The sequence below is a fragment of the Bombus vosnesenskii genome, unplaced genomic scaffold, assembly GCF_011952255.1.
Source record: "Bombus vosnesenskii isolate JDL3184/JDL3185 unplaced genomic scaffold, Bvos_JDL3184-5_v1.1 scf7180000014621, whole genome shotgun sequence".
Lineage (NCBI taxonomy): Eukaryota > Metazoa > Arthropoda > Insecta > Hymenoptera > Apidae > Bombus > Bombus vosnesenskii.
This window is the reverse complement of record NW_022883555.1, coordinates 953,298-969,631: the sequence shown is the minus strand read 5'-3', so window position 1 is coordinate 969,631 and position 16,334 is coordinate 953,298. Positions and strand designations below refer to the sequence as shown.

The 16,334-nt window shown below is 41.9% G+C and overlaps 2 protein-coding genes and 1 long non-coding RNA gene across 4 annotated transcripts; 2 read left to right on the top strand and 1 right to left on the bottom strand.

Annotated features, from left to right (window-relative positions):
* Nucleotides 1–1,175: 1,175 nt before the first annotated feature.
* LOC117240363 (transient receptor potential channel pyrexia-like) lies at nt 1,176–6,316 on the bottom strand. Of its 2 annotated transcripts, none has more exons than XM_033506373.1 (9): nt 5,700–6,316; nt 5,113–5,365; nt 4,785–4,987; nt 4,472–4,693; nt 4,057–4,385; nt 3,443–3,716; nt 2,526–2,816; nt 1,506–1,765; nt 1,176–1,399 (listed from the first exon to the last, which is right to left on the bottom strand). In XM_033506373.1, exons 1-9 carry the CDS (start codon nt 6,078–6,080, stop codon nt 1,234–1,236), a joined length of 2,379 nt encoding a protein of 792 aa, XP_033362264.1. In that variant the 5' UTR covers nt 6,081–6,316; the 3' UTR covers nt 1,176–1,233. The 2 variants fall into 2 exon arrangements, with proteins under 2 accessions (XP_033362264.1, XP_033362265.1); XM_033506374.1 differs by having other exon boundaries at nt 1,177–1,396; nt 5,700–6,315.
* Nucleotides 6,317–7,652: 1,336 nt separating this feature from the next.
* LOC117240364 (cysteine-rich protein 1-like) lies at nt 7,653–16,167 on the top strand. The gene is made up of 3 exons (XM_033506375.1): nt 7,653–7,809; nt 15,186–15,338; nt 15,833–16,167. The coding sequence occupies exons 1-3, from the start codon at nt 7,770–7,772 to the stop codon at nt 15,874–15,876; spliced, it is 237 nt and encodes a 78-aa protein (XP_033362266.1). The 5' UTR covers nt 7,653–7,769; the 3' UTR covers nt 15,877–16,167.
* Nucleotides 9,409–10,802, top strand: LOC117240365. The gene is made up of 2 exons (XR_004494666.1): nt 9,409–9,896; nt 9,993–10,802. It is a non-coding gene; the product is annotated as an uncharacterized LOC117240365 (long non-coding RNA).
* Nucleotides 16,168–16,334: the final 167 nt, after the last annotated feature.

Genomic DNA, 16,334 nt, shown 5'->3' with positions numbered 1-16,334 from the left:
TGATAGCCATTGTTTCCTGCATTTCCCGCCAATTTTGGTAGCACAGCGATCGTACAAGTATTTGATTGGTTGGTTGACAATGTTGTAAGTACTACATATCTGTCGGCGTGATCTGTAACGTTTTGAAAGCAATTTATCAATATTCTCGTCGAAATAATGAATTGTATTTGAAAAATATATACAACGATAAATTTATCGCATTACCATATACGTTGGATTACTGATGAGGGTGACAGGTATGGTATCAAACATACATTCATTAAAATCCTATTTAATTATCGTTTCAATTGAAATATAATGAGGAATCTGCATGCTATCATAAATGTAATTATTTGTAAAATGTAATTGCATAAATTGCGTTTGTTGTTCGTAAAATTATTCGTGACTGTAGTAACTTGAGAATTATTGAGGATAGCACGAAAATTTAAGCAAATACGATAAAGATTGAATAGATAATAAAACATCTTGAATTATACAATAACTAAAAGGCTGCTATTTGAAATATGTTACATATTTTAAGGTATAAATTTAATAAACATGCTTACCTACAACTTACAACATTCGATGATCCTGCTAAGAAACGATCAACGTGCCATGACACTTTCGTACATTACAACTTTGAAAATCTAAAATAGTATCGCAGAGACATCTATGCTCAGATCAATATCTAATGAAATCTTCGCTAGGTTACGTCGATAACACTATTCCTCTACTATACCGACCTTTAGCAATGCGTATCTGTAATTCAGAGCTAAACTGATATAACTCAAGCCATCGACGAGGTACTTTTTTTTTGTTATTTTTCAACACAGCACAATTATTGTAATTATCACACACAGATTTTTGCAATATCTTAATCCGGCTGCTATCATTTTCAATAATTAAAGGTATGCGAATAACAGTCAGATAAAGATAAAAAATAACAAAACCTCTCACTGAGTGTTACATATTTAGACATAAGTAGAAACGTAATTAATACCTCTCTTTTTTTCTAGTGATTTCAAAGTTCCAATAGAGGTTATACGCCATACTTCTACCTATTATTTGATTAAATCTGGGTAAGTTTTCACGTAATATTCATCTTCTAAATATTTTTTTGCAATTAAGCAAAATCATCATAAATTAAAGATATTTCCATAGGATACGTAATAAATAAATATATATATATATATATCATAGAGTTCATCGATATTTTAATAAAAACATAAGAAAAAGGTATACATATATATTTCTTCACTGGTTAGCAATCTTCCTCTGTCCCGTTTGAGTTCGTGCATTATAAGGTACTGAAAACTTTCTCATGGCGGACGGATAATAAGGTACCCTTAATTGCAACAACACTTCCTCCAACAGCGCTTTTAATTCCACGTTATCGTCCCCGTTGTTATTTTCACGCCTGCTGGGAAAACAGCGTTTTCTTTAAGCCAGCCGCAACTTTGGGTCGTTATGGATGAAATTATTAATTAAAGCGTAAAATGATGGTGATCGAGCGACAAGTTGCTCACCTTTCGGTGTCGCGCGAGTTTCCCAAGGCGAGCAGAAACAACGCCTCCCTCAGCCTCGCTGGCACGCCGAGGGATGATTCATGGAAATAACGTTCGTGATAACAGAACGTAATTTTTGTGGGAATGCCTCGCCTCGAGTCTAGCAGCCTGGCTAACCGAGGATGTAGCCAATTGCGGCGAAAGATTCGATGTGATGTCAGCACTAGTCTTTCTAAATGAGCCACAAACTCGGCCTGCTTCAGCAATTGGCGAATGTGTCCCTGAATTCACGCAATATTCATTCTTATACGGGTAGTCGCACACTTTAATTAATTTAATTAACTTCTAATTAAATTGGATATTCAATTAGAAACGAAGACTACAGGGAAAGATCATGATGACCTATATTTTCCTCCCTTGGTAGCACAGTTTAAAATTTAATGCCCTGTCTGCCACTAATATATTAGTAGAACTGTCTTTTTAATGGACTTTGGAATTAAATGTACGATTCTATCACTTTTCAAATTAGTTCAAAGGTATGAGACGTTTATGTAAATTCATACCTCTTTGAGCATTACTAAAGGAATCGAGGCTGAATAGTTTATTTTATTTACTAGATACTATAACATATATTGCATCTTCTACGTATTCTTGCAACTATATAAACATCCGCAATTTACTCATAACATTGATGGTACTATATATATTCTATTTAAGAAATACTCAGTGAATATATGATTTATTTTCAAAAGACACGTATCTTTGAACCTGACAGGTTATTTTCTATTTCAACGACGATATATCGAAGTACTTCCCTTTAGTTTGTCAAGAAGCGTAAAAATTAGAAAATCAACGAAAGTAAGCTTATTATATTTGTCCCATTTGATTTTCAGTTGTAATCATCGATCGTCAGTGTATTAGTGATTCGTTGCTATTTCCGATATTACTATGGAATTATTCGTCCAGCATTCCGCAATACCAAGGAAACGTTTACGTAATGAATATCTAAGGTAGGTGAGTAAGAGTATCGACGGACCGTACCTCTTTCTCGAGGCCTTGGATGTCATTGACCGCGAGGCCGATCATCAGGTTCATCAGGACGATACTAGCGAGCATGACGAAAGCGAGGAACACGACCCTGCTCGTGGCTGGTAGGAAGGAACTCCCATTCTTCTCGTCCGAGAACAGAGCCCCGTACTCGTACTCACCCATCATCATTACCACGGTCTTCACGACGGCCCTCCAGGAATTGCGAAACTGGTCGTTCCCGTGGAACAAAACGGCGAAGCTGAACGCGAATCCGACAATCAGGCAGACGAACGCTAGGAGAACCTGAAAGGAAATAAAAAGCCCCAGATGCACGTTGTTATAATCGCGAAGTAGAGAGGGTGGTAGGGCTGCGCGAAGTAGGGGTAGGCAAGTGGGTCCTGATGGGAGCCATATCACCGACCAGACATTTAGAACCTTGCTTCTTCCTTCTTCCCCCTTTGGCTTTTCATTTCTAACGATATTCGCCGAAGGGAAGAGCCTCGTCGCTCTCTTGTACCTTTCGTTTCGGCTAAATGCAGGATCGTTCGCCATACAGACGGAATTAAAAAAAAAAAAAAAGAAAAAAGAAAAGGAGAAAGAGGAAGCAAAGGAAAAAGATACAAGAAAAAAAGCCTCCCCTGGCACATTAAATCAGGGTTAACGTTGCTCCTGTTGAAACGACTCTCTTCGGTGAAAAACGGTGTTCTTGCGGTGTCGGACGTAGCTGCTTTTTATTCGCGCCCGTTTAACCGCGACTCGACGCGCTTTAACGAGGAAAATTGGGAGTTCTTCCTTCAACGGGGGATTCCTCGTTACTTTTTCCTTTCTCCAAGATCGATCCTGACGAGCGAATGGGGCGAGGAACAGGCGATTATTACACGGCGCACCGGGAATCAAACGCACGTTGGTTGATTACGTCTACTACTGACCTTCAGAATATTCTTCAGCACCGTGGAGAACATGAGCGCGTAATATCCGCACATTGGAAGGCGGCCGATTAACAGCATCATTTGCATCCAGGCAAGCAGGATTGCCAAGCTGATGGAATGCAACATCCATTGAAGGGGCTGTCGAGCATCGTGTAATTCCTTTTCCCCTGATGAAGCTGTAATCTCGCTTCTATAAGCGTTACCCATTGAAATCGTCAGAGATATCGCCGCGCAGGTGAACGATAGCCACGTTTCGTACTGTCTCAGATAATATCTAAAATATATAGGTTTTCGGAGTAATTGTAAGAATAAATAAAGTGAAGATGCTGATGAAAAGACGCGACAGATATACAAGATGGATAAGGTGAAAATTATTTTTATTATATCAAATTGTACTGGTACCTTGTGAATCTACGTTTCAAATGAAATGATAAGTTTTACAGGTTTGACGATTTCCTGATCATATTAACTGTTGTTGGTTCTCGCGAGTGTCCCGATATTTACGAACAGGGGTGTAGGTACGTATCTGATGTTTATAGGAAATTCACCCACGTTAAAATTCTAAGAGAAATGACGAAGGGACAAACTTAATTTTATTTTGATTCTAGACGAACCTAGGTACCATCAGCACTTGAACGACATTGTGAAGGAAGAGGACACAAGAACAGGAAGAGAGAATCCTCCGCAACAGGCCGCAATCAGTCTCGTATTGCAATATCGTTATGGAATAACCAGACAGGGAAAAGACCAGCAGGGCGTGGACGAAGACGAGACTAAAGAAGAATACTCTCAACTTGGACCACTTCAACCAGAGGAACGTTTCCACCAGCGGATGTTGTAGTATCGTCAATTGTTCCACGTTCGAGGCTGCCGCAATAAGGGACGTAACTACTCCCATTTGCAGCTCTCCTTTTGGCGCTAGCACGTTGAAGTCAATGGTGATCTTGAACAGAAAACAATAAAATACAGAAAACAGTAAAAGGGAGGAACGACATCTTTAGAACGAGTAAATCACGCTGTTTCTATTACTTGGGAATTTTCCACGGAACTTTCAACGGAACTCATTTTAACGCGGGAAGACAGAATATCGTTTAGAAATAAGACTGGTGTTGGTATGTGAGCAAATATGGCATCGATGACAGTAATTCCCGTGTTCGTTTCTGCGCCTAAATTGCCACCGTGATCGATTAGTATTCGAACGCAGTCGTGGTGACCTTGGTAAGCTGCTCTATGCAATGGTGTTCGATTGATCTGGATATCAAAGAAAGGAAATGGCACAATTAAGTGATTATTATGTTAAATTTAGCAGATACATAGAAAGTTAAATATGGTAAAGACTCACGTTATCTCGAATGTCGATATCACAAGAAGGTATGCTCTCTAGAAGGATCGAAAGCGCCTCTGGGTTACCCGTGCTGGCAGCGAGATGAAGAGGAGTACTTCCTGTGCCTTTGCATTGATAAAGAGGCCACGCACCACCGTTCAGTAACCTTTTCGTCGCCGAACAACTTCCTAGTGAGGTCGCAGTATGCAATACGGTAGTACCTGTAAGTTTATAAAAAGGACTAATTAGGATCAAACACAACACAGAAGAGACCAGTACACGGTACGTGATAAATGAAATTGAATCAGCTTAATAATTTTCATAATTGACGACCTCTATATAATACCTGTATTAGGATCGATGACGTTGGTCGAAGCTTTCGCTGCTACGAGGATCTCGACGATATCATTAAATTTGGAAATTTCGTTGAAATCTTCTTTTACGATTGCGGTCCCTGCTAGAAGCAATGGTGTGATTCCACGTTCGTCTTCCGCGTTCACATCAGCACCAGCTTCCACCAGGATCTTGACTACCGCAGCGTGATTGTTCTTCACAGCTTGGTGCATGGGTGTCCTTCCCCAACACTCTGGTGTAGGTAACTAAAATTCCAATCGATTAGTACTTTCATTTGGAAGATGATAAATAAGCTAGAAACATTTATAAAAATGTATATTTTCACGAACACAAGTAAAGAAACAGAACCTACGCGAAGGTTTGCTTCGCTCATTAGATAATATAATACTACAAGTATTATATTTTGGATATTGAAATATTTCTGTTTACATTTGTTGTACAATTGTACATGTTGTACATTTTTTAAACTCTTAAAATATTTCATAAACATTGCAGTCTACCGATAAATGTATCCAAAAAGCTTTAAAATTGCTAATGAGTAGCACAGTAATGAAATTTTATTTAATTCACGGTACTCACGTTTTGACCAATAAAACACAGGTTCGAAGGTGAACGAGTATTCTTATAACAAGAATCAACCCCGACTCTATTTTCCGTGGAAGCTCCATGTTCCAACAACCAATTCACCACTTCGCAGTTTCCATGATGCGCCGCGTGAAAAAGTGCACATCTGCCAATTTTGTCCGTGGCATTGATATCAGCTCCATTTTCATACAACAGTTGCAATAATTCAATATTCCCTTGCCAAGCAGCCAACTGAACGATAGTCACGCGCAGTACTCCAACAGGCTGTAAGAATTTTTTATCGAATCTCGTGGTGCAGATCTCTATTGCCGTTCCTATATCGTCGTTTTCGATAGAGGTGATCAATTTTAATTGATCGTCATCGTACGAATTCATTTCGGTTGACAATCTTTTATACACCCTGTTCTATGACCTATGTTTCAATTTCGCGTGTTTGCTTTTCACTAACGTCGAATTAACAGTGGTGCAGATAGATATATATTGCATTAATCAGAGGATGTGGTCAGTTATAAAATCTACGTGCCCCATGTGTTTTTATCGCCTGCTTAAAAATATGTTGTCCCGTTATTAACTGACGATAACAACCACTCAGAGGTAGTCCAGTTTTATTTACGTTTTCGACACACCGCAGATATTGGCTCGAGGAAGTGAGCAGCCAAAATCCTCGTGTGTCTACTATTTGGGTGTCGGCAGGTATCAAAATGTATACATCGTGTCTTATTTCTTGGTACGATTTTTCGAAAATTGAGTGATACGAATTTCTCTAGAAATATGTTCGATCAGTATTTTTTCTGTAAAACAATCAGTATTTGTATCTACCTTCATTTTAAACGCTTGAATTCAGAATAGTTTCTTAGAATTTGTAAAGCTCTATTGTTTATAAAATCTATAAAGAACGCGTCAAATGACGATGTAATTAATTCTTATACGTATCAACTACGTAAGTTATGAATTAATGAAATGCCGAATGTACAAGTACAATCAAATTTTAGCGTTATATGTCTTCTTTACGAAATTGTTCGAAATAATGATTTCTATTATATGTTATAACGATCAGTGACGACATATTGGCTTAGTGCGAGTCACGTTGCTGAATTTTGGAAATGAAATATTTCGAATAATTCTATCCCTCTACGAATACAATGTAACCGAAATTAGAGGATCGTGATATCGATAAATATCGATTAACAAAGAAAATCTCTAAAAGGTATAAGTACGGAATGACTGGTAACGAGGATTCGATGCTTTAAAAGAGTAAAGATTGTTTACTTCGTTCAAACCCGTTTCAATGCACGTTAATATCTTTCACCAAGCTCGAACTCGCTCTTTCGTCAACTTACTCCTCTCTCTTCTTATTTCATCGACCACGCTATCCACGGCCTTAGCCCAATTCCTCTTCTCGAGCCTCTGCGTACATACATCCGCTCCATCCTCAACAATCTCGTTCGATTGCATTCCTATTGTTTCTATCCGCCCCGTTATTTACGTATACACGCTAGTATACCGATCGACTCCGACCATCTCTGAATACTCATGAACAGCCCTGTACTTGGCTATGCGTTTTCGATAACGAATCTGTCAACAATGGATAACGGGATCGGTCGGTCAGAAGAGCGATTCATCGGTCGAAGAAGTCGAACCTCTCGAGTAAAGCGACCGTTAGCGGTTACGAGCGCACTTACCTGGTACACGCACACAATCGCGTCGATGACACTCTACTGCCGCCGCAAGTTCAGGTGCACGCACACTCCATGTACATTCATGTAGAGACATGCATGTGTGTGCGTGAACGTGTGCGTGTGTGCGTGCATGGACACATACACACACACGTACATAGACGGGATACCAGTTTCGAAGTCGAACCGAGGCGACCTTAACACGGGTTTCTCGCACGCGCACACACATGTACGACCGACGTTAACACACGTTCGTACGCTCAATCAACTAGAGAGAATCGCGTTACCTTGCAGAACGCGCGGGCCCAGTACGCGCTTGACCACGCTGCTGAGTGGAGCCTGTTCGACGCTTCCGTAGTTGTTCCAACAAGAACCAGACCGTTCCATCATGCCCAACTGTCCGAAGTGCGACAAGCCAGTCTATTTCGGTGAGTGCTTGCTTCTTCTTCGAGCGTAATATTCATCGAAAAGTATTTCTCAGCAGATTCTGGCTTTTGTTGAACGTAATCCTATTGTAAATTTTGCGAAACGTTCCAAGATACAGATATTTTATACGCTAAATTTTGTAGTGAACACTTTCTACGTTGTGGATTCATCGGACCCCAAACTTTCGCGGTATTCTATACAGCGAGGGGCGGAAAGAGCTTTAAAATTGCTATTTACGTGCTTAAGTATCAATAGCTTCTGCAGTAGACACCTTGTATACTTACTGTATTATATTTACTTAATGATCAAGTTATGTTGTTTCTCGTACTGCTTATCCTTTGTTATCTCTTCTCCGCCATCGTATATACAGAGGAACTGTTCAATTTGTTGCAATTATTGCTTGAATTGAATATTCATATCGCTATCTATATAGGAAGTCTGACGATTACTAAAAGAAAATTAGAAGTGTCTGTGTATCGGATTTCGAATAGAATTAAGTTTCAGTGTGTAAGACCGCAATATTCATAAATATACTCGCAATCTGCTTAGTATTCAAAATAATTTACATCTTTTTTCCGCATACGATGTCACAACGACAGCTTCGTAAGAAACGGATTGTCTAATCGATAATTATAAACGTTGCCCAATTTCGCGCAAATCGTTGACGCATAATCCGGCTATAATATATCCCATTCTATACTCACAGTGTCCACGAAATTGCTCGCCTATGTACGATTGCGTACATCCTGCTGCAGGAAATTCGCGTCACGAGTGCTACGCTATCCACGCAATAGTGTGCGTGAAATGACGACAGGAATGATATCATTGTACGTCCTCGCGATTCACCTTGACAAATATTATGTCAACCTCGTTCCGTTGTGTACGAGTAAATACGCAATGGGAATTTCGAGTAATACGAGTTATTAGGAAGGAAATTTTATGCAATGAAATGCGAATATCATACGTTCGCCTATGTGTCGTCAGTCGTGTCGTCGATGTGCATAGCAGGTTTTCAAACGTAATACATCGTACGATCCTTTGAACCATTTTGAGTCTTAAAAGACTAATAGAGAGAGAGAGAGAGAGAGAGAGAGAGAAAGTTGGTGTATATCGATCTATATGAGATCGTTGGTAAATACTGATTTATATAATTTGGAACATATGTACTTTGATCCACGATAATATGATAATGATCGGTTATCAAGAACATACATATATTTTCATCGTAATGGCTACCATTGGAAGAACCTGAAGTTATGAGTTGTCCTCGATATTTATGATAATGCCTCATTCATTAGTATTATCTACAGAATTATTACGATACTAACGCACGCTGTTGTCACTATCGTCGAGGTAATCTTCTGTCGCGAATATCGCGCAAAACGTTTTGTTGGAATTCACTTTGGTAGTATAATATACGTACAAACAATGCTCATTTTTATTCTCGAATGTTCGACAATTCTTTCGACCATCGCTCTACTATTCGTTGCCATTATCTAAATTCCAACTCTAAGATCAGCTTATAATTTTCTATTAACCATCGACTTATACCGCGCGTTCGATAATTTTTCGATAGCCATTCGTCACGATTATCGAACATTTTCAAAATTCTGTCTCTCGAACCAACTCGTACACACGTTCCCGTTAGTCGACAAATTCCAGCTATCGAAATTACCATCGCTACGTTTAACGTTCTAAAGTCCACGCGATTAGCCTCAAAGCCACAGTAGAATCTTCTTCAAATTTTCCACGATAATTCACCCACATTTCCACGATTTGTCGGACTCAAAACAAACCAATTCAAACATACGACGACAAATGAACACCCACGACGACAGTGGCGTTCGACCTTGAGGCGCTCGATTCCGCTTATCGCGGTCGTTTTTCGCGAGGGGTTCTCGCGTTCAGCGAACCTCGTCGCGATAACCTTATCGTCGTCCAATCGGCAGGCTCGCGCTTCCCCTTGGACGCTTAGATAAACGTTGCACCGTGGTGGCTGCAGAACGATAGCTCGCTTTCGTTCCCTTCGGGCGGCCGATGTTGCTCGCGCCAGCTCGCGCGCTCGCCCAGAGCCATCGTATTCAGAGAGGTAGGCTTTTAATTGCACGCTTCCTCTTTCGAGCGGCCTTTTAGACGGCCCCGTTAAAGCACTATTAGCGCTGAAAGCGGATTTTTTTGAATACAGGAGAGCCGCTGCCGACGGCTACGTATATGGGCTTTCAGATCGGGCCAAGTAGGCGTACGAGGAATGGATGCCGTGGCAACGGGCGAATTAGAGGGACGACACTCTTTTTCCGTGTATCGCGGGAGGAAGAGGATGATAATTTCAAAGGGGTTCAGAGAAAGAGAAAGAGAGAGAGAGAGAGGGTCATTGGCCTCCAAATCGAAGACTCGCGAACGCGTTTTTAGCTTGTCACCGCAGGCCCACGACCGGCTGCTAGGATTTGCGCGAGAAACACCGTTTAGTGGACTCGTCGAGAGATTACGCTTCTCTTTAATTAGTAGCTGCTTCAGCGAACGAGCCACTCAGCTTGGAATTTTGACAACTTCTTGGTTCTCGGCTCTTGATTAACTGTGAATTTATGCGAGTGTATCGCTGTCGAGGGATTTAAAGGGCGAATTCCGACATTATGGCTGTGTCTTGGGGGACGAGGATGAGGATTTTCCGAGTATCGTATGGATTTCGTGGTGTGTTCAATCGTAGGAAAAGATTTTTAAGAAGTTTCGCCAACGATCGTTTGCGTTACGACGATCGATGTTGGTTCGCGAGAAAGATATAAAGGATTGCATATCTATCCAAGCAATTGGTAACGTGCTAATTATTTTAGCAAATAGAACGTCCATCACTAGCTAGCTATTGACCCGAGAAATGCAAGATTTACGTTCCCCGCTCGATATCCACCGCGATATCTTCGCAACGAGTCGACCTCGAACGCTCCATAAATTATTGCTAAATACGAATATGTACATCTACGATTTTACGAATACCAAGCAACTTCCAATAAATCAATGATTAAATTCTTAACCTCAACCTTACATAACGAGCTCGCCAAAGAGTGCTCGTACTTTAAACCTGTTCCAAACGCCTTACGCTTTTCAATCGCATTTTATTTTAAACTTACAATTAACCATGGGAAAAGGATGTGGACCTTTGAACCGTTGATCTTTGTATTCAATTAATCGCTGACACGCTGCAGCGTGTTACATTCTCGAGCAAAGTAACTTTTGAAGTTTCGGCCTTCTTCCTCTTGATCCGCGTAGGCGGCAAGCGCAGAAAGCGAACTCGCGGTGAAGCCACTCGCAGCTTTCTACTCGCATTTTCTTTGTTTCGAGCGAGCATTCTACGGGCAACGTGCACCCGCAAAAGGTAGAAGCTTTTTTCGAGCCCGGTCGCAACAGAGATCCTTTGAAAAACCAAGATCCGCCTTCAAATAAAACTACATTCGAACGATCTCGTGGCATTTGACAAACGACTCGTGTTATCCTCTGTCGTTTTTCTTTTTACGAATATTTAATGAATCTTCTTAACGAATCGTGGTTCACCTTTTACGTCGACACATGACTGATTTTCAGGGAATTGCTGACTATTCGACGAACAAAGATTTCCTGGAGTTTCGCCGGATTTTATGAGCCGTTGGTTATTAGGAAAGGTAGAAACGCTCGACATCGAGGTTCTACGAAATGTTATACAATAAGCATCCTTTTTGGTAACTGATGCTTAATGAATCAGCAATGAATGCCGTCACTGTGAAAGTTTTAGGGTTTCAAAGCCTCCTTGTCCCTGAGATATCTTTATTCGATATTTTAACGTGCCTACGGCTCTCACACGCTACGTAAAAATACGCAAAATACAATAGTAACAACATTAAGACGGTAAAAATGGGAATAAGATTCCGCTACGTACGAATCTTTGAATGTAATTAAAAATATATCCAGAGAAGTACAATTCTACTGTCTTTAGCTTTTCATTCGTTTCAACTGTCATAATAACCCTGTAAAGTTTTCTTTAATTACTCGTTTCTTCATACGCTTTGAATTTTATGTCAAAAGCAAAAATACACAAAGAACGATAAGAAACGGTTCTTTTAGATTTAGAAAGCGATGGACACGAACGGCTTCCGCGCAAAAGTTCTTCGTTAATTCATTTCGTACACGGAAGGATGTCTTAAAGGGAGATTCGTAGACGGTAACAAGCCAGGCAGCCGAACAAAAATTTCGTGGCCCGGGTGAACGCGCGTTCGCGACGAGCGAGCTTGAAAACCGTGGATAGGAGAAGCGGACGAGGAAACCGAGTCACGTTGCATCGAGAGCAACGACAATAAAGTGTCCAGCGGCGAGGAGAGCGACAACGGGACAGGCTTCGGGAAGCAGTATCGAGTAATAATAAGAAGAACAGAGGAGAAAACAGGTTTGGAGAAGAATAGCCGGATCGTGGTGGTGAAGAACGACGCCGAGAGGAGAGAGGAGGATACGGGCGAAAGGGAGAAGAGAAAGAACGAAAAGAAGGAATAGCTGCTTCCTTTTCCCTCCTCCCTTCAACCCTCCCGTTTATGATGTCACGGTGGGGGAGGTAGAGTTACTACGACGAGAAGTTTTTCACGGCCTTTCCTGGCGAGTTGGGCGAGGGCGGAGATGATGGAGGCGGCGGATCGGCAGTTTGAAAGACGCAGCAAGAAACGTGGTAGTGGGAAAGAGGATAGGTGTGGGGTGGGTGGACGGTCTGGGTGGAGTGCAAGAGGTGGAGAATGGTCTACCGAGGAAATAAAGAGAAAGAAGAAAAGAGAAAAGCGGGGAAAGACAGCGGGGGATGATGTTCCAAGCCTATGCAATCAGCAGCCGCCGATTGTTTGGCGCCCGGGCGCAACGATCCGTGCACAGCGCTGTCTGCCTTTTCGCGCTGCCACTGCACACCAGCAATGCTTGACGATTATGCACTCGCTTCTCCGCCGCCAGATAATTAGGAGTTAATTAACTAATGGCCCTTTATGCGTACCCTTCTTGCTCCACAGCCTCTCTTTCCTTCATCCGTGTACCATTCTGCGAGCAAGCTGCCCGTTCCTCCGTCTTTCTCGCTCCTCCTCGCTCCTACTCGCTCTTCGTCCTTCTCCTCCAACGCAACCTTCCCCCTTTTCTCTCGCTCTTTCGCCTCTTCCGCCCCCTCTCTCTCTCTCTCTCTCCTCGTCTACATCGCGGCCTGTCCTACTCCCCTCGCACCCTCTTTACGAACCCTCTCCCCCCCTTTGCCTACGTTGGTTCCCGACGTCGACCCCTTTAGACCCGTTCCCGTGTCTCTCCGCTCCTCGTCATTTTCCAATTCCCCTCGCTGGCACCACCGTCCTTTGTGCTCCTCCTTAGACGCGGAGGAACGTTTGAATGCCAACCACCGGGCCGCCACCGGTCCGTGGCTTTTTTGTCTTCCCCGCGAGGTTTGATATGTCGTAATGGTATGACGCAGCGCGGTGCACCCAAGGAAAAAAAGGCTACACTCGCTCCTCTGATTTCGCGGCCTTTTGTCAACCGAGATCCGAACCGCGTACGAGCGTCAAACAAACGCAAGAACCACACCAGCCTGATAGAAAATGCACGCTGCTTTCTTTATCCGTGTTTCGAGAGGTTCGGCTAACGCGATACTTCGTCGTTACAAGGTATTGTTGATGCTACCAGTCAGCTTCATCCTTGTTACGTTCGCTCGTATTCGTCTGGATACTGGGTCGCCACGCAACCGTACGCATGATCGACGCGATCGTTGAAAGCTGCACAGCGACATTTCGGAAAGAAAATCGCGCTACTCGAAGTCTTTCTCAATCCTGTCGGCCCCCGATAATAAACGTATTTCCTCCTCTTCTTTCTCTCGGCTCGTGGGATCGACGCTCTTTTCGATTAATCAGCCGCGTTTCTGCGCGATGACGCGCGACAAAAGCGCTCGGCCGTGTCGCTGGCTCCTTGTTCGCGTCGTCGACATCACCTTTAGCCATTAGTCGCGCGACGTCGCCCCTTGCACTCCAAGAGAAATCCCGGAAAGGCGTATAATTCGCGCGTACTCGCTCGCACGTGGGAATTCGTCGCGCGACAATGCAGCGCGGATATTTTGTAAAGCGGCGTGGCTGTCGCGCTTTATCATGGCGAAGGCGTACAGGACGCCTCGAGTTCGCGCCTTCGCTGAATGGAACGCGTTCACGGAACGTCTCCGCCGGGAATTAGCCATTCAATTTTATAATTACGAAATTGCTAATGGAGCAGTCGGCGGCGAAGCTCGCGACGACTCGGGTCCCGCCTGGGGATAATTCTGTGTTCCGATCGTCGAGGGAAAGCGCGTTAGCGGATTCCAAACGGAGCGCGCAGCTTATTGTACGTTTGGATCGATCGTGCCTCTTCTAGATGACGCGCTCGTGAAGTTACTCGACGCTTTCGCTTCTAAGTGAATGGTTGATAACGAGGATTTTGAAGGTTTCTCGAAGGTTTCCTTCGCATTCAGAAATACTTTGAATATTTCTCGGTTTCGTTTGGTTCGTAGGTTTATAGAATGTTTTTGTTTCTCAGTCTATGCCACTTTCATACAATGATATAATAATAGGACGTTTAAAGAACACGTGCTTTGATAACAGAAACTTTACTGTACGCTAAAAATTATGTGGCAACCTTCAGGTTGCTTTGATAATCGCTCGAAACTTTGAAATTTTTCCACAAGCCATTCGACTCACTGCCACTCTTATACAAATCTTTCACAACATTGAAATTACTTCACAACGTACCTGTTTGATAATCTGAAATTTCGCGGCCTGACATCTGAGATCAAAAACATCTGAAGTTGTGGAACTATCTTATCTTAGAAATTCTCGTGTGTTAAGAATTTTTCCAATGTCCAATCTTTTAAATTTAGAAACAAGAATTCCCTTGAAATGCTTCGAAACTAAAAACGTTGACATACGAAATAATTTCAAACGTTCCATGTATAATACGAATATCGTAAATGTTTGAGGTTTTGCATTACGCAACGATGGATCGGCGGTAAGCGGCAATTCCGCGACACGTGGTGCGACAATCGTTATCCAATTCCGCCGCTTATTATTATGCAATGCCACGCGTTTGTCGACAATCACCACCGTTTGCACCGGTTTACTTATTGTCAGTCAAGGGGTTGATAAAACTTCGTTCAGGCTTCTTTATCGGGAACGCAGCCGTACATGGCTTTAGCAAAGTGGATTGAGGCCAAGCGAATAGACCTGATCGAACGTAATTATTTCCCCGTTTTCATTTCACCCGGTGAATCATTCGTGGATCGGTGACATCGAAAGCGGACAATCGACTTATACGGCACGAAACGTGAATATCAAATTAAACGAAGCTTATACGAACGCGATTTTTCTGTTTGTTACAGCTGAAAGGAAAACCTCGTTGGGAAAGGACTGGCATGGCTCCTGCTTACGATGCGAAAAGTGTAATAAAACTTTGACACCTGGTAGTCATTCGGAACACGAAGGCAAACCTTACTGTAATCATCCGTGTTATTCTGCTCTGTTTGGTCCTGGAGGTGAGTGACGAGTGAACATTCGATGGAAGAATTTGTGTTTACTCAGAACTACTGGAAGTCTTATTCGATTTATTTGTTGGACTCATTCTGCTTTGAATTTTGTGAATTCTATTCTCTTTTGGTAGATTCGATTTATACGTGAACGTCGATGGATGTTCTAAAATTCATGGTTTCCATAATGGTCATTAAAAAGTAATTTTTAAATTTCCTTCTATTTTTTTATACCTTGACTGTTCTGTATCGATTTCTTAGAATCGCGTTAACACAATTTGTTTAACGTCGCGTCTCTTGGTACAATTTGCATTTCGATGATTTAGAACTCGATGGATGATGGTGATCTTAATTTCAAATGGTACTTCTTAGTACTCATAGAGAATTATACGTGAATCTGTTTAAGATAATTCAATGAAATTAAAGGATTTTTCTTGGTCCTTCCTTTTACTTGCTGCAATCTCGATGGACTCTGCTGAAACATTTATTCTTGCGCATTGCAGGTTTCGGTCGAGGCGGCGCCGAGAGTTACATTTACAAAAAGTGAAAAACCCGAGGACTTCATGACGATGTAATACATAATGTTAATCTAATTGCGTTACCTGTATCGTAGTAATTATATTTAATGGATAATGAACACTTAGATTGCCTAAGCGTGAATTATGTACAATATTTTCGTAACGATTACGAAATGCGTGGTTGCAAAGTATGGTATACTTAAGATAATTAATTTTTTATAAGGTTGTATATTGCATAATGTATATCTGTTTACTACATATGTAGTTATAAAGTGAAATAAAACTTTAACAATGCCAGTTTAAAATCCAATGTAATGAAACTTGTGTCTACGTTTTTCATAATGGGTAAGGAAGATATCTGTATCACCTTTCGATGATCCGTTACCTGTTATATCGACGAGCAGCTAGGCAGGTCTGACATGCAGAGTTCATATCTACCCCATAATGGTGTTTTCAGAAAGTAGTCAAGTTAAGGTAGGTGGCAGCT